The following is an 18,848-nucleotide window of genomic DNA, read 5'->3' as shown; positions in this document are numbered from 1 at the left end:
GAAGTGGGATAGGGAATAGCAACTCTGTTTGTTCTTGGGTTGTATTGATTTGGAGTAAGGCTATTTATTAAACACAATAGTATAGCAATTAAGTTTTGCAGTCAAATAAATTTGGGTTTGCATCCTGATATTTCAATGTACACATTGTGAGGACTTGACGAATGTTTTACCTTCCCTCAGCTTTATTATTGTAAAAGGAAAGTGAAAATGGTTCCAGCAACAATATATTCTGTGAAGACTGATAAAGTTTATAAAGAGCTAAGCTACATGCTTGGCACCAATAAGAGCTCATGATGATGATGACTGTTAGTATAACAGAAATTCATATGTACAGATACATATATTTGTGTTTGCATAGATAAAGGTATATATTTGTGTGTGTGCATGTATATGTGTGTGTGTCTGTGTGTGTGTGTGTGTGTATATATATATAAAAGGTTTATATATATATATGAAGATAGAGCTATAGAATTCATGAGGATTTAATCAGATATAAATCCTTCTTTGTCCAAAATTCTCCTATTCCAGTTTAACCAACTTGGTATTTAAAAGATGATGAACATATTGAATATTTTTGTCAATTATAGCTGACATTAAATCACCAGTATAAACTATAATTGCCAATATAAAGTGTTAAGAATTATATAAAAAATGCATTGGCATTCAATGGCCTGAGTATGTAATCTGACAGTTTTCCATAAATTTGTGCTTTTCAGCTTGTTCCAGGAAAAACAAAACAATCTAATTGCTTTTTTGTGAAGTTACAAAACAACTCCAAGCCTGAATACTATTCATTTATATATATATGGATCAAGTTACATATAATAATTAACTATTTGCTTAATACATGATTTCAGCATGAAATCTATACATAATTATCTCATAGGCTCATCCACTTTCTCAATCACACCAGATTTATATTCCTGCCTTATTTGGAAGAATATGAAAGAAGAATATTATTTATATTACAAGGTGGAATATCTGGACCAAAAAGTGAATATAATAAATAATAGTGTGCTAAAAATCAAAAGTCCTGAACTCTAGGCCTTACTTTGTGAATTTATTTTTTAATAAGTTTAAAAGTAATTGGGCCAAGAATTGGGGTCAAATAGATGCGAGTCTAAGTCCTCTTCTTCACTTATTAAATGGGGGAATATAAGCATCCAAATGAGCCCAGTTTCCTTGCAGATTAGCTGTGAAGACTAAATGAAAAATGCAAGCAAATACTTTTCACACTAGATACAGAGTCGGCATTCAATAAATAAGTTGAATCAATATGTAGTAATCACAATGCTGAACTCTCAGACCTATGTCTCAAATTCTCTGTTTTTATGTAATGATTTCACAGTATTTCTTATTACATTTGAAACATAGCTAGCACAAATCAAAAGGACAAAATGATTTTTCAAAGCTTAACTAGGCATCCCATGATTTGTGTCTGTCTAGCCACACAAGCCAGTTTAACTGAATTCATTATTAAAACGATTAGAATATAATTTCATGAAGCAACTAAATTAGACAGGTGTACTGAATTTCATAAAATGATCTGATCAAAGTTAAACTTTTCAAATGACTGCACTGAGGTCAAGTGAACAAGATTCTTCGATTCCATTTATTTTTCTCTTCTTAAAGAAATAATTAAAGAGATTTATTTATCATTGGTTTTAAAGCTAAGAATATCACAGTTCATATTTAAAACCCCTCACCTTTGGCATTTTGTTTTCTAAACTAGGACTTAAAATTGTTCTAGTATTACATATTTTATCATGGATTAATATTGTGGCTTTTTTTGTTAAATCTGAGTGGTGGGAGGTCTGTGAAAGACGGAGACGTAAGTTCTTAAACAATACTAGATGATTAAAGGTGAGAATACTCTTAAAATTATGAAAGAATATTTTCTAATGTTAAGTTTGTATTTTTGTGTTTACTGGGATACTGGGTTACCAGGGAGAAACAATGTACAGCATTTTAAGTTAAAAAAAAAAAAGTATCAGAATTAAGAACATACCAAATGGTTGAAAATATAGTCAGTGTTCAAACATATATAAAGGAAATATTACTGTTTTCCAGTGGAAATAGGTACATTTATAAAGTTTACTAATTACTCTTAAAATAAAAAGCCTTATTTCTAGAAAGAAAGAGAAAAAATCACGAAATATGGACTCCAAACCCAAACAAGTTATTTTATTCCAATTTCTATTTATCATAGTAATGACACAAACCAACTTAAATATTATAACAATCAGAAGCATAAAAGTTAATTTATTTAATCTATAATTTAAAGTTAATACAACAAGCATTCCTGTGTTATTTGCATTTATTTAATTTCTGAATTGCAGATCAGTTATTTCCTATAAAAATCACTCCCACATTATTGTTCTTTTCCTTTGTAAACTAAATTGAATATCTTTTAGGAAATATCTTCCTCATGCTACTATGAACATATTTTTTAAAGCCTATAAAGATTAAAAACCCAAAAATATTTCTCAGATAAAATAGGAAAATAAATAATGGTCTTTGGTGTTTTGCTAAATCAAACTAGCATATTTGAGTTCCAAAGGATTTTAAAGCTCATCACTCCAACTCCTTTATTGCAAATGTGCGGAGGCCTGAGAATTAAAATGACCATATCCCCAACTCCACCCAATGGGGTCAAATAGAATCAGAATTTCAGTGATCATTGTCCTTTTAAAATGCCATGCTTCCTCTCAATACTTGCATGTTATTTCAGTAACTTGAACTTCAAATTACTAGCATAGAGAGCAACTTCTACAGATAAAACTGGTTTTAAAAATTGTCACAGTGATATTCTCAGCTTAAACACAAGTTTCTGAATACTAGTAGTTTGTGTGTAGTCTTCCAAAGTGAACACATATGAAAATAATGAAATCATTAAGGAAACTATAAAGTAGAAACTTTTGCTTAATATTTCTTTAGAGATCAGACCTATATTTGTAGTAGAACATCTGTCTTCATTAAGCTATCTTTTTGTAGCCATTCCAGAAGATGAATAGGTTCAAAAATGGCAGAGGTATCATGTGAATGGACTGATTTAGCAATATTCCACTCCTTTGAGTCATGGGCTAGAATCCAGCAGTATGCCATTTATAAGATTTTATTAAACCTTTAAGAGCATTCCAATAATTCATCTCTTCCCTATTTGGTTAGGAACTTCTTATTTTACCTTAAAGGATCCTTTAAAGGGGCAATAATTACAAGTACTAGCTGAAAGAATTAAAACTTTAAAGGACAGAAGGATGCTAAAAGCACAGGACATTTTCACTATCAAGGACCATGCCACTCTTCACTGTTACTACAGAAATAGAATAAAGAAGGCTGAAGTCCATAACAGTAATTACTTCCAGAGTAATTACCAACCCTGTGGGACATAGACTGAAATGGACAGGGAGAAAGAAAACCTAATTTTCCATCTTCTAGAAACAAAAACCTATCAGATTCATGACCATTTCAGATATCCCCATGTCTGCAAATTTTAAATAACATATATAATATGATAGAAAAATAAGATTGAAGGTTGTGGCTGAAAAATAACTGTGCTTTAAGGGTGAGGTGGAGGGAGGGGGCAGAAAAGAGAAAGGACAAGCTGTGAACCACATTTGCCAGACCCTCAGCTATGCCATATGCTCTAATTCTGAGTTTACAACTACTTCACATAATCAAATTTCTGAATCCCTATATGCATGTGTGAAGATACTTGACTGTAATAGTCTATTTTAAAATAAAGAAAAAATTGTTTCCAAAACAACTTTTCTCCTACATGTCTTACATTTTTTGTCTAAGAACTTTGCACTTGTGCCTCTAAATTTCAAATAAATGTTGGGCATTTTTTCCTGCTATTTTTAAGCTGATAGGCATTCTGGACATTCCTGATATATATAGTTTACTAGCTTATTTCCTCATGTAAGCTCACCAAAGTTGTGGCATGCAGCATATATTTTGAATACTGTCACCGCCCACCTAGAAACTACCCAACAGGTGCCATCCATATCAGTCACTTCATCTTTAGATGAGGTTAAGTAGAGCGTTTAGTAAGCCATTACAGAGTTCTGTGTTTCTGGATGAGTTTAAGTCAAATGAAACATAACCATGATTTCGAAACTTAGAATACTTATGAATCAAAATTTCTCACTAATAGCACTAATAACTTGCTGAGAGAAAAGTTCATATTTTTCTGAAATATGTGTTCTTTGGTCCAGATTATTTGAGAGAATTTATATTTGCATTTATATATATATATGTGTATATATATATATATATATATATATATATATATATATACCTAATTTTTCCTCCTTATAAGGTAACCATTAGAGAATCACATGAAAAAGACCACAGTAGTATTATCTACAGTTCTGAAATTAGCTTATCATGATTTAAATTATGATTTGAATTTCTTCATTTTTTATTCAATTCACTTCCTAATATCCAAGTCTTCACCCGTTCTGGCACCTTATGACATGACACAAAGGAAAATGTAACCCCATGCCTTTCCAAGATGAAATGTTCCACATGGGTGTCAAATTTCCTTCTCTGCCACTTCCTTAATCACTTTTCACAAATACTGGATCCTCAATTCCTTTGGATTCTCCTTTCTGCCTATTCTGCTTCTTCTATATCTGCTTATCTCGTGCCCAGAAACTCTCCTCAACACCACCGACTTCTCAAACTATTTTTTTTTCTTATCTTCAATAGGAAACCTTCAACAGGAAAGATTATTCAAGATTCACAGAAAAGCTCCACTTCTCAGTTATTTCTTAACATACTATCTCCCTGTAGAAAACAGTCACAGAAAGTCATCGGCACCTGTCTAACGACTAGAACTAACTCCCTCGTGCCAGTATACCAACTAGTTGACTAGCTGCATTTGACAGCATCTGCCACTTTCTGCTCATCTCATTGTGCTTTCTTGCTGGGTTATTTCCAGTAGTTAGATAGACTAGCATGGCTGTGTAAGGATTAACAAACCCACACCTGTGATTCACTCTCTCAACACTCGTCTCGCAATCTCCACGTTCTTTTTTCCTTTTCGACTCTTACACCTCTACCTATCAGAGAATTATTGGTATTCTCCAGTATTAGAACCTCAGCGTCTTTCCCTCTGACATTCCACTTATTTCCTGTGAAATGTCATCATTTCCATAGCTTCAATACCCACCTGTAGGTAGTTGTAGTGTAAACAATACCTTTCTTCTGACCTACAGAAACACATGTTCAATGCCCTAGAGTCACCTCCAATTTGATGTTCCAACAGATATATCAAATACTGTATGTCAATTCTGGCACAGCTAGAAGGAAATATCTGAGAGATGGTATGTTAGCCCATGACAAACTCTGGGATCTGTCCTGTAACTACTTGTTGAAGAGTGCTCTGAAAATTATTGCTTTTTTCTTTCTTTGCTTTGTATATATGTTATACTTTACAATAAAAAAGTTAGAAAATACCATGTGTCAGTATATAATTAATTATCTTTCTACCTCCACCCTTTATCCTGCTTTCTCTCAGAATAGTAAATATCTTTTAAAAAGAGTAACAACTTATTCATTCAGCCCCTCCCAAATGAGCCATCTCATACTCCTTTTAGCCCTCATGTCACACAACCAAATGGAGACCAAAATTTACTAATTCCATAACGCAAAAAACATGCAGAGCAGACTTTGTTAATATTTATATCATATCATGCCCAGTCCTGCTTTCAAAATCTTCCAAAGGCTTCTCATTCAACTTAGAATAAACACACAAACTCCTTTTCTGGGCCCTAGATGATCATGCCTTGTGCTCCAAACACTTTTCACTGTTCAAACCACAGTGGTCCTCCATTCGTTTCTGGAACACACCAAGCTCACTCCTTTTGCAGCCACTTTGTTCTTGCTCATACTTATCATTCACGCTATTTATTTAAATATTTGTTCCTCTATACTTCAAGTGTAGTTCATTAAGTGTCCCAGTACCTGGATCTTAACTGCTCAGTAAATATGGTTTAAACATTAATTATTAATTACCTGACTGTTATAGAAATGTATTAAAATATTGCAGACTCACACACTCAAAAGAAAACTTCTGTTCTTAAGGCTAAAAATAACCCATTAAGGTTATCAAGTCTGAAATTTAAATAAAGACAATTTGTGACTAGAAACAGCAGCAGACCTAGTTATACTTCACCTTTCGTTCTTAACACAAACAGCAAACTAAGGCTACAAAAGATCAGATATACAAAAAAATGTGGTCAAGGTGGTTCTATGAGCGAGAATAGAACTCCCTGTTACTAATGAAGCATCTTCTGGTTATTTTGCAATAATGAAGCAGGCTGTATCCTGTTTAGAGTAGATACACGAAATTCATAAGCCTAGTCATACTACCATAATTTTCTTTCCTCTTGTTTTGTGTCTCGATTAAAGTCTGGAATTTTTAGTCATTAATAACATAGCACCAAGGCCAATTCTTAAGGACTGCTAAATGATCAACCAAAAAATGTTAAATTTATTTCATATGCATTCCTCTGAATTAACATATTGAGGTTAAGGGCATGCCCAATTTCAGATTTGAAATTTAACCACATCAGACCAAATGAGGATTTAAGTCATTCTGACTCAAAATTCAATGGGATTCTGACTAACACTTTCTGGCTAGAAAACTATCTTTTAGTAGCATTTGTTTTTCTCAAGTTAACTTTCCTATTTTTTTTAATCAGAAGTATAAGTATTAACATATCATGCATACTAGCTGTTACATGACATTCTGTGTCTCATAAGAAGTAGGGAGTAATAAAGAATTAACAAGGTCCAATACTCATAAAAATTTTCCCCCAGATCTGTAGAAGCTTTGGGCATAGCTGTCTCAGATAAATATCCAAGGACTAGATCTCTATCCAAAGTTATGAGCCTTGGTTTTTTTTTGTTTGTTTGTTTGTTTTCTTTTTCCCTCTGTCATCAAGTACAAACTTGCCTGTTTATCAGATTCTCTTTATTTAGAATAAAATTGGAAGTATAGCAGGATAGAAAGGTTCCAGAATTACAATGGTTTATTGTACCCAATACCTTCTGAAGGTTGAAAATAATGAAAGCAAAACCAACAGTGATAGGTTCAAGAAACATTATTTTCAGGGACAATAGAGCTTTAAATCCATTATAAAATCCTAACATCTTTCACTAGGGGTTGCATCAAGATGAATGTGTAGTAGTACTATCCTGCAGTCTGTTTATCAGTTTAGTTAGTAAAGAATGTTCATATACCTATCTTATGCCCACATCTTAACTAGGGTTCATTTTACAAATGAGAAAGCTGAGGCTCAGACAGGTTATATATCTTTTCCCAAATCACACAGCTATTATGTAGCATAGTCTAAATATATGCTAATTCAACTGGCTCTTAGTAAAACTTCAGGGAACATCTATAATTAATTTCCATGGAGTCAGGTTTGTGCCCAGAGTAATTAGATCAGAAAGTTTCTTATAAACTGAAGTATTTTCACAGACCCTATCTTTTATACTGATTTTTTCATAATAGCTAAACAGATCCATGCCATAGAATAGGTCTTTGGAGAGCCTGTTATTAAAAACAAACAAACAAAAAAACAGACATGCTAACTAATCATGCTTTAAAAATACATCCCTTTTATTATTTTGGATTTCAGTTTTCTGACATTAGGGAAAGTCAGTCATGAGGTCAAAAAAACTATTTTTTTCAATTTCTGACAATTAAGAAATCATTAAATTCATTTATAATCCTTATTCTATGCTAAAAAAAGAGTTTTTGTGGAAGCCCCATCTTGTAGATTTTTGGCTATTATTCCTGTTATTTGCCTGATACCTTTAGTTAAGGTATTTTGTGTTTCAGGTTGTCCCATAACATTAAGTTGTGACAATCTAATAAAGAAAGAGATGAGTTTTTATCCCAGAAGTTTACCAATCTATGATCTTACTATAAAACTTCAACTTTTACCACTCTAAAGATAATAGAAGGCTGGAGGAGAGACAGACCACCAAATTGGACAGCTTTGTGAAAGAGGTTATGAATCATATTTCATAATCAATCACTGTTTAGAAAACTTCCAGCAGCATGCCTCTGGATCCATTTCCAAAAATGTTGAACAGTTCATGTGTTTACATTGGACTTTGTTATTAACAAGAAAAAAAAAACAGTATTTATAATACATATGGCAAGTTCTGCCCCTCAAACCAGTTGTTCAGACTAAAAGTCTCCATTTAAAATTGTAAATGGGATTTATTGCTATCAAGACCAGGGTGAACTTAAATTATACAGAGCATCAGAATAAAATAAATCAAGGAGCCGATAAAACACCTGAAGAGAGGTTATACAGGAGCCACACTTTTTCAACTGCACTGATGTCATCACCTGTTTACAAATTGCACTCTAGAAATAAATATGATAGCATGTGATCAAACAGTATCTGAAACAAGCAGGAAGGCATGCAAGAGAAAATGTCTATTCCACTTACAAATGCAGCCAATTCTGGAAGTGAAGATAAGCAATATTTACTGAGAATAAATTTGATTCTTACCATCTGAGACTGACTCCTAGGACATCCATTGATATCTTCAACTTTTTCATTTGCTAAAGTCAAGAAATAAAATAAAAGAGAAAAAAGAAAAAAGAATGACGTACTTAAGCAATGAAGTGAAACACACAAACCAATGAGACCAAAAACAAATTAAAAACAAAAGAAAACAAAAACAAGCAAAAATGCTGCTGCTACATTTCCTCCGTCTCCCAAGCCATGTACAAGAGGACACGCAGCTTAATTAGCAGCAGCCAATTTCATACGCACAAATCAGGCAAAAAAAAAAAAAAAGAATTAAAAAAAGAATTAAAAAAAAAAAAAGAGTGAGAAGGAAGTTGCTGCTAATTCTTTAGCGTGTGCCAAATGACTGCTGACATGGAAACTTTCACAATTGTCCCCACTGGATCAGGATACAGTTTCAAGCAATCTCCCAGTTTATGAGTTATTCCAGCTAACAAAACGCACACATGGGAGACATATGGTTTAATGAAGCATTCGTTTCTGACAATTCAAGTATATAGATGTAAAGATAGAGTTCTAGTCATTTAAAAGTATGGCCAGACCACCTTTTTCAAACAGCCTCACGTAAACATTCTAATTCAATCAGGGGAGAGCTACATTAATCTCAGAGACACATGGACTAAATCAGTATGCATTCAACTGAAATTGGAGTTTCCCAAAGCCCGCGTGAGGGTGAGGCTGGGGCGGGGCGGGGGCGGGGGCGCCTTGGTGCTGTCTGTCGGAGCGCAGGTCTTACCGATGATCTGGATGATTTCTGCTAGCAGTACTCCATCCGCGATGTCCTGTTGCAAATCCTTGATCAGTCGCTTGTGGCCCGATTTTGCCAGGTAGTGGTTGGCCCAGTCAGTATAAATCTGTTGAACAGAGGGAGGGGAGGAATGAGAAGGGCTGAAGGGAAAGCGGGACAATAAAAGGCTGAAGACAAATGCTGGATTCAAAGGGAAGCTATTCGGGATCACATTCCAGTTTGAGTCAGAGCTCAAGAGGAAATAGTTGTAAAGAAATTTTTAAACAGCTCTTTCTCCCGCTTATCTCTTGTTTCAACAGAGGATGATTCACTGTATTTCAAAATTAGGGGTCAGTCAGTAGTGACAAAGCAAAAAAAAAAAACACTCTTCCCAGATGACTCCTGAGGAAACTTCTGTTGCAACTGCGGTTTGGGTTCTCACTTTCCTTTGGTTCTATCACCTTGAAAGGAATCCTGCCTGTCCTCCTACAAGATCTGAGACCACCTGGACTGATTTGTGCAGGAAACTTACTATGTAAGTTTGTTTCTCTGAGAAGACTTTATTGAATTTGTCACATGCGAATACTACACGTGATAATATTTTGGCATTGTTTAATCAAATAATTATAAAAGCTTTTCTGTCTAAGATATTTTATTTTGACTGTCATCTCCCACTTAAGCTGCTTGAAATGTGTTCACATAAGAGAAGAGAGGCAGAAAATGCAGTATTGCACAGAAATTACAATATATAATCGAGGAGTGGATCCCAAGCCACGAGGTTGACAATTTCATATATATTGGGTGACTCTTCAGCAATTAACAGGTTATGATATAAAGAGAAATTGAAACTGTTCAAACACTTCACAAAAATAAAACGTTACTAATTTATCAAATATTAGGTTAAAAACCTAATAATGTAAAGTAGCATGTTAAAGGAAAGAGAAATATGAATACCAATTTCATTGGTGACTCATATGGATATGTTAGCAACTTTACTATAAGGTATACTATCTGTGCTTTAATAGAAAAACAAAAAAAAATTTGAAATTAAAGTAAAAGAGGGAAAATAAATAGGAAATTATATATACATAAATTTATACATATTATATATATATAAATAAAATTATAAATATATAAATATATGAATTTATATATATACATAAACGCATTATGGAAGCACTAGAATTAGAACTGGGAACATAAAAGGACCTGGATATAAGAAGGGAAATGCAGGTCCTTTTCAAAAGAGGGATGTGACATGCAGAAAGGCAGAGGCAAAGAAATCCAGGACATGTTGGAAACAGTGTAACTAAGGCAGAAGGCTTAAAATTTAGACAATTTAGGCTGGAAAGTTAAGTTGAATCTCATATTCATGAGCTCTGAATGTCAACTGAAATTGTAAAGCAACTTTTTTTGTTTTTAAGAGAACCAATACACAATTTTTTGTAAAATATTTATTTACTTAAATAAACAACAGGAAGGGAAGCGACAAGAGTTAAGGGGAGGCTTGGATTTCCTACTTGGTTATTTTTCTTTTGGGAGCAATGGAGATTGTCCAAAATTGAGAGTGTTGATGGACTGTTGACTGTGGACATTATCCATGACGCCCAATGGATGGAAATGGCTGAAGGATGCACAGACTGAGAAGTAGAATGGTGAACTGCGGTATATACATATAACCCAATATTGTGCTGCCATGGAAAGGAACAAAGTGGTGAGGCATACAACATTGTGCATGAACCTGTGGGACGTCATGTGAAGCAAAATAAGCCAAAAACAAAAGAGCAAATATTGTATGGTCTCATTTAGAAAATACATATGAGAAAATTGGGGCCCAGATTATAAACTCTTATAGAGGTTACATTTAGAGCCATAATTGTTATTTCTAGATTTCGAGAGTCTGTGCTATACATGAATAACCTGGTAGGTCCCTGGAATGTAGGGTACCTGTGTGACACCTAAGACTCAGAGCAGGAGTCCTGCAGTTCTGAAGGTCAGCATTGGCACATATAACAACTGTTAAAGAAATTGAAAAAGAGATCAGGCTTCACTTAGAGATAAGAACAAACCCAATCAAGTCAGGATTAAGTAAATCAGAATGCAGAGGTAAAGAAGATGTTGTCTGTATTTTAGAACTTCACCTACTCTGTGAGCCCAAAGGAAGAGAAGTTTATTTTTGTACAGAACCTAAATTTTCTATAGCACATAATAATCTAACTCAACCTGTCTGGATAGATCATTTAAACAACCCGAACACAGGGAGCCCAGAATGGGAATGAGGGCTTGTATTTCTGTACAACTTAATGTAATGCCCAGGTACATCCCAGAGTATGTTGAACAGATAATTAAAAAGTACTGGCAAAGTTGCTTGAGAGATATGAGAAAAAATATGTAACTATTAAACTTTGCCACTGGGGAACCTCTGATACTATCTCAAATACTAGGGGCACCCAAGTCAATAGACCTTGATCTTGAGGCTTGTTCTTGTGAAGCTTATTTATGGAGCAGAGAAGTTTAGCCTACCTATAGTTATGCCTAAGAGTTACTTCCAGAGGACCTTTGTTGTTGCTCAGACGTGGCCACTCTCTCTCTCTAAGCCTAACTCTGCAAGTAAAATCATTACTCCCCCCCTTACATGGGACATGACACCCAGGGGTGAAAGTCTTCCTGGTGGCATGGGAGAAGACTCCCAGGGATGAGCCTGGCCTTGGCACTGTGGGATCAACAATGCCATACTGACCAAAACGGGGAAAAGGGTTACAACAAATAAGATATCAGTGACTTAGAGAGTTTAAATAGAGTCAAGAGGCTACTCTGGAGGCTACTCTTATCAAAGCTTCAGCTATACATTACTACTTATCATGGTTTGTCGTACCTCACCCAAAACCATTCCTGTTAACCCTAAAGAATCCCTAGGGCATTATATAAGATTCTACAAAGATTCCATGCACTGTGATTACTTTCCAGAAACCTACAACCTCCAGATGGGTTCCTAGGCCAGATAAGTCCTGAAACTGAGAGGGGCCAGCTTCTCCAGAACATCAACTAGTTCCATCCCCCTATTGCATATTATTAACGACCTTTTCAAACATGAAGAAGTTAGAATGTGCATGGCTCAAATATCCCTAAAGACTGGGAGAAACAACAAAGGAGAAGGTGAAGTTACAATATAGAAGACAGAATATAACAAATGAGTATGAATGTTGAATCATTGTATTTATGTTTCTTTTAGTCTCCAGTGTCTTGAAGCAGCTAGAAGCATAAAATTGTGGAATTGTAATCCAAACCAATCTAATCTGTTTTACAACTAATTGTTGTGGTGTGCTTTGTAATGTATTGCTTTTTCGTATATAGGTTATTTTTCACAATTAAAAATAAATAATTGAATCATATGAAATTGCAGGTAGTCAACTAACTTACACAGCAATTTCACATGGCTCAAGTTAATATACTTGGTATTTTATTTTTTTAAATGTCCTTACATGAAAAAATAAAATGGTGGTCACCTTCAAAAACGAAACAAAACAAAACAAAATCAAACAAACCAAAAAGAGTGCTAGTGGGCTTGGAAGAATTTTTTATGATGTTTACTCTTTCCCTCATCAAACCGAAAAGGGATTTACTTGGGAAGATAATGTCATCATCTTTGATCTTTTTGTCATCTTCTGAATGTTTATAAAAACTAGTAACATGAACCATTTTAATGGGAGATATATTTTTTAAACCAGTTATTTTATTTCTTTGACCTTTCATATACTTTTTACTGGAAACACAATTTAAAAATCACAGTTGAAATTCTTCTTTTTGAGATTCAACTCTCCTCAAGGAATTCAACAAGAAGGAAATGCCGACCCTAAATAGACTTTTCTTATGTAACAGACCATACTATGGTACATGTGTCTTCTGTAAAATAAATGTCGCTTTCAGCTTCTGTTATCCCACATTATGTCAGGGAATTTCCTAACGGATCTTTTAGGCATCTGCTCTTTCTTTACATATGTAATCATGAAATTATTTCCTTTCTCATTTCCTGTTATGGTTTTCTGCTATTGCATTATTAGTATTTATTGTGTTGAAATTATGTCTTTATGATTTTTTTTCTTTTTCTTCTTAATTTCTTCAATGTTGTTGCTTTCATCTTATAATAACATTTTTATTATTAGTTCCTTTCTAAAGAGGCATTCATATTTAGATGAAATTTATACTGTTTATAAAACTTAATTAAAATTTCATCCTTCCTCAATTAAAAAAAGAAGAAAAAAGAAATCGGAAGTATAGAAATTAAGTGAAAGTCTCTCCAGCTCTAGCAACCACTGCATACATTTGAATAATTTATATGAATAGTAAGATTTTTTTCTATGCCAACAACATACTCCACATTACATGCATGTAACTGAGAAATTAGGATTTAAGGTTAGATTTTTATTATGGAATCATTTTATAGATATTTTTGCTCTCTGGTATACTGATGTAGACAGAGGGGAATACCTGAAATCCATAAACTATAATTCACCTGCCCTGATATCTGAAATTATTGTAAAAGCTTTTATCTCGTACTTTTGTGACTGTAAGAGTTATTGCTTCCTTCAACTGGCCATTTTCTCATAGGGCAAAGACCCTAATGCTAATGAAGAATTTGAAGTCAGTCATTAATCAGTTTCAGTCCCGGACATGTGAAAATCATATCAGCCAAACTCTGCTATTGAGGTAACTTGTCTCCCTTCCTTTGGGCTCACACCTTTAGTATTGAAATGATAGCTCTGACTCATTTAAATTATTAAACCAATAGTGATAACACTTTCTCCTTTTCTGCTTAGAATTTATTTGAAATTGTAATGACCTCATCTCTCCTTGCTAAAATCCTTAAAAACCTTGAAACCCCTAAACTTAGAGAGATAGCTTTTGGGCCAATAGGCCATCTGCTCTCCTACTATGCACCTAGTCATAAACTTTTTCTCTCTTTGAAACCCCAGTGTCTCAGAAGTTGGTTATTGAGTGCACTGGATAAAAGAATCCAAGGCCTTTGTCTGGTTACAATTTGGCAATCCAGAGGGAAGGAATGCCGGAATGCCAGGTAAACCAGGGAACTGAGCCTCCTACAGCCACTAGATTGAATTTAGGCTAGATGCTTGGCAACCAGGGTTTCTTTGTTCTGCCAGCATTCCAGAGACTTTTGGCACCTTAAAAAGTTTCAGAGAGAGACACTGTGTCCAGTGCCATGCCCAGGCATGTGACTGGGTGAGTGGGTCATCAGAGTAACAGTGGCTTGGGGCGTAAATATGGCAGTTCAAGTACTCTTGACCCCTATAGGCCTGGGCCATGCATCCGGAATGATTCCCTTCCCTCTGACCTCTACACATTTCTATTTTCTGGGTAGCATGCTGTATGAGGTTTGAGGCCCTGACCTAAATTTTTCTATTGAGTATACTCCTAGAAAATGAATAATCCAACAATTAATTGGTATTTAATGAAATTAAGTAGGCCTGTTTAAGTGCTAGCTGGTTTGTTACCTAGGTATAGTAAAAGTTGAATGCTTGTTTAATTGTTAATAGGTATGTTAAGTGTCAAAAGCCTGTTTAATTGTTAGTTGGTATATTGGTCTGGTTTTAATTGGTGAGTTTCTTAAATACAACAAGTGTTGAGGGTCTGTTTGAATTTGTTAGTTGGTGTGTCCCTGAACTTATATTGATCACATGTTATTGATTATGGAAATTCTTTCACAAGGGAAGCTATGAACTGTATCGAAAGTTAGAAAGATTTTAGTTGTGAGTATATAAAAAAGGGTTTATTTCTGTAATATAATCTGGCCTCAAAATGATTTAAAATGAAAATACCACCCTTATGGTTAAAATTAAAAATATTGCAGTTAAAATTGTTTTGCCAAATGGTAGAAATGGGATGATCCTTTATCTGCCCCTCTCGAAAGTATTTCTGCTTCTTGTATAACTAAGTTTCTATCTGCATCTGTGTACCTGTTCAGTGTACATTCTCATCCCTCTGGCTGGTAATAACAAAGTAAAAAATTCTTTAAAAAGCTCTATTGGAATTGCTTAAGAAAAAAAATAGGTGGTTTTATATCAATTTAAATAAATTGGTACTTCTGAAGTAAGAGTAAAAAGAAAAACTCTCTGAATGACAAGATTCAAAACCTTAGTTTTGTAATTACTGTAAACAAACCTGGACACAAGAAGGAAACTGCCCCTGGAATTTTCCTAAGGCAGCAGAAAACCGCCAAACAGCTGTCTCTAGAAAAAGGAAAGACTTTTTCCAGTGCTCCTGGTCACAGCTTTTAGTAAAATAAATTTAATAATTGGAAATAGTTAAAGAAAGGCATAGGAATCTCAAAATTCCACAAGCTAGGCATCATTCCGTCTGTGTAACCTATCCCTGCCCTAAGGCCTAACCACCTAAAGCAGTTATGGGGGTGGGGTGGGGGGAGGGTGATGCACAGAAAGATATGGTGAGTGTGGTTTAGAATTCTTTTTTTTTTCCATTGGGCCTGGAGTTTACAAAGGTAAGCATAAAAATGTTACAGAATAGACCATATTTATTAATATATATTTTTTATTAACGAAAAGAAAGAAAAAAGAAATTAACACAACATTTAGAAATCATACCATTCTACATATGCACTCAGTAATTCTTAACATCATCACATAGATGCATGATCATCGTTTCTTAGTACATTTGCATCGGTTTAGAGGAACTAGCAACACAACAGAAAAAGATATAAAATGTTAACATAGAGAAAAGAAATAAAAGTAGTAATAATAGTAAAAAAAAAAAAAAAAAACCAAAAAAAAACCCTATAGCTCAGATGCAGCTTCATTCAGTGTTTTAACATGATTACTTTACAATTAGGTATTATTGTGCTGTCCATTTTTTGAGTTTTTGTATCTAGTCCTGTTGCACAGTCTGTATCCCTTCAGCTTCAATTACCCATTGTCTTACCCTGTTTCTAACTCCTGCTGGACTCTGTTACCAATGACATATTTCAAGTTTATTCTCGAATGTCCATTCACATCATTGGGACCATACAGTATTTGTCCTTTAGTTTTTGGCTGGACTCACTCAGCATAATATTCTCTAGGTCCATCCATGTTATTACATGCTTCATAAGTTTATCTTGTCTTAAAGCTGCATAATATTCCATCGTATGTATATACCACAGTTTGTTTAGCCATTCTTCTGTTGATGGAGATTTGGGCTGTTTCCATCTCTTTGCAATTGTAAATAACGCTGCTATAAACATTGTTGAGGAAAAAAAACGAAGCTGGAGGTCTCGCGATGCCTGACTTTAAGGCATATTATGAAGCCACAATGGTCAAAACAGCATGGTATTGGCATAAAGATAGATATATCGACCAATGGAATCGAATAGAGTGCTCAGATATAGACCCTCTCATCTATGGACATTTGATCTTTGATAAGGCAGTCAAGCCAACTCACCTGGGACAGAACAGTCTCTTCAATAAATGGTGCCTAGAGAACTGGATATCCATATGTAAAAGAATGAAAGAAGACCCATATCTCACACCTTATACAAAAGTTAACTCAAAATGGATCAAAGATCTAAACATTAGGTCTAAGACCATAAAACAGTTAGAGGAAAATGTAGGGAGATATCTTATGAATCTTACAACTGGAGGCAGTTTTGTGGACCTTAAACCTAAAGCAAGAGCACTGAAGAAAGAAAGAAAGAAATGGGAGCTCCTCAAAATTAAACACTTTTGTGCATCAAAGAACTTCATCAAGAAAGTAGAAAGACAGCCTACACAATGGGAGATAATATTTGGAAATGACATATCAGATAAAGGTCTAGTATCCAGAATTTATAAAGAGATTGTTCAACTCAACAACAAAAAGACAGCCAACCCAATTACAAAATGGGAAAAAGACTTGAACTGACACCTACCAGAAGAGGAACTACGGATGGCCAAGAGGCACATGAAGAGATGCTCAATGTCCCTGGCCATTAGGGAAATGCAAATCAAAACCACAATGAGATATCATCTCACACCCACCAGAATGGCCATTATCAACAAAACAGAAAATGACAAGTGCTGGAGAGGATGCGGAGAAAGAGGCACACTTATCCACTGTTAGTGGGAATGTCAAATGGTGCAACCACTGTGGAAGGCCGTTTGGTGGTTCCTCAAAAAGCTGAATATAGAATTGCCATATGACCCAGCAATACCATTGCTAGGTATCTACTCAAAGGACTTAAGGGCAAAGACACAAACAGACATTTATTAATATTTTTTACCAAGAGTTCCTTTGCAATGGTAACTAGTAATCATATCATCATTAAAGTATGACTAGCCTTATCATAGAAGTAACTGAATAAAATCTAATTATCAAATTTCAGCTAGTCAAAGGAAAGACCTTTGAGGAATATGGAAAAGTTTTCCAGGATTTAGGCTTGGGACAAATTAAACAATTGCAGTATATTTTTCAGAACTTGATAGTCAATGTACTTCTAAAATTGTTTGTATTTTAAGATATTATGAAAACAGATTTTTTTTCAACCTCCAATAAAAGGAATTTTATCACAAAGTTTTAATAGAACAAATGTGATTTTATTCTTCTGCTCATGTATATGTTCCCTAAATTTATAGAAGTTTACTGATAAAATAAGCTAGTATCTCAAAATTGCCCTTAAAATAGCCTAACAAGACAGGTTAGGCTACATGAAATAAGCAATGTAGCTGATAAATGATGAAACTTTTAAAATATAAAAAATAAGAATATGCTAATGCTTCAAACATACTTTATTTAAGAAATCAGTTAAGTTGAGTAAGAAATATAAATTGATTTTTTTATAACCTTAATCACTTGTATTTCAAGGAATCTGGCTTTTGGTTACTTGGCCACTTGTTACCTCAGTGCCTGGAAGTATTTGAATTTGCAGTCTTTGATAATGTCAATCAGCATATTTCAGTAAATGATATCATAAATAGGGGAAATCTAATTCTTAGCTTCATAGCATTTATATTATAGGTAGAATATACTTGTACCAGGACATAGTGTAAGCCAGTCATAATGAAGGAATAAAAATACTGGAAGAATTTAAAAAGCATAAAGAATGATCTAAGAAGTCCTCATAGAAGAGATGACACTCAAAAGACGTTTAATTAAGAAAGTAGCATTCAAATAAACAGATCTCTGAAATAGCTTTTTAGAAGCAAGAACTTAAATCCATAAACTAACATATTCCTGGGAATATATTCTTTGGGAATAATGTTGAGAAAAACTTGAGTTTTTTATGGATGTAAATCCCTTAAATATCAAAAAGCTGATTATATTTCAAACTTATTTCATACTTCGTAGTAAGCCTAAAATCTCTCAGTTCAATTCAGTACTACCTTCAAAGGTCAGTACTACCTTCAAAGGCAAATCATTTATGTGTACACTGTATATAAAATATATAACCTTCATTCATTATTTTTGTAGTATTTCTCTCTTCTTCCCTTCATGAGTACTACTATCGGAAGGAAATATGCTGGTTCAAAAAGCTTTGTGAATTTATTATTAAATTTATATCTGTTTATGTGCGGTCT

At 34.2% G+C, this 18,848-nt stretch overlaps 1 protein-coding gene and 1 long non-coding RNA gene across 5 annotated transcripts in view; one reads left to right on the top strand and one right to left on the bottom strand.

The window, feature by feature from the left end:
• NAV3 (neuron navigator 3) overlaps positions 1-18,848 on the bottom strand; it is a 622,569-nt gene that overhangs the window by 263,410 nt on the left and 340,311 nt on the right. For all 4 annotated transcript variants that reach the window (XM_077111502.1, XM_077111504.1, XM_077111501.1 and 1 more), the window contains exons 2-3: positions 9,298-9,415; positions 8,541-8,593 (exon numbers count right to left, since the gene is read on the bottom strand). In XM_077111502.1, coding sequence (XP_076967617.1) covers positions 8,541-8,593; positions 9,298-9,415 — 171 coding nt within the window. The remainder of the gene's footprint in view (positions 1-8,540; positions 8,594-9,297; positions 9,416-18,848) is intronic.
• Positions 14,452-18,848, top strand: part of LOC143690225 (uncharacterized) — a 52,124-nt gene continuing 47,727 nt past the window's right edge. Inside the window, exon 1 of the long non-coding RNA XR_013179047.1 lies at positions 14,452-14,526. This is a non-coding gene — a long non-coding RNA (uncharacterized LOC143690225). The remainder of the gene's footprint in view (positions 14,527-18,848) is intronic.

The sequence above is a fragment of the Tamandua tetradactyla genome, chromosome 7, assembly GCF_023851605.1.
Source record: "Tamandua tetradactyla isolate mTamTet1 chromosome 7, mTamTet1.pri, whole genome shotgun sequence".
Classification (NCBI taxonomy): domain Eukaryota; kingdom Metazoa; phylum Chordata; class Mammalia; order Pilosa; family Myrmecophagidae; genus Tamandua; species Tamandua tetradactyla.
Note: the sequence above shows the minus strand (reverse complement) of the source record. Positions and strands in the feature narration are given on the sequence as shown.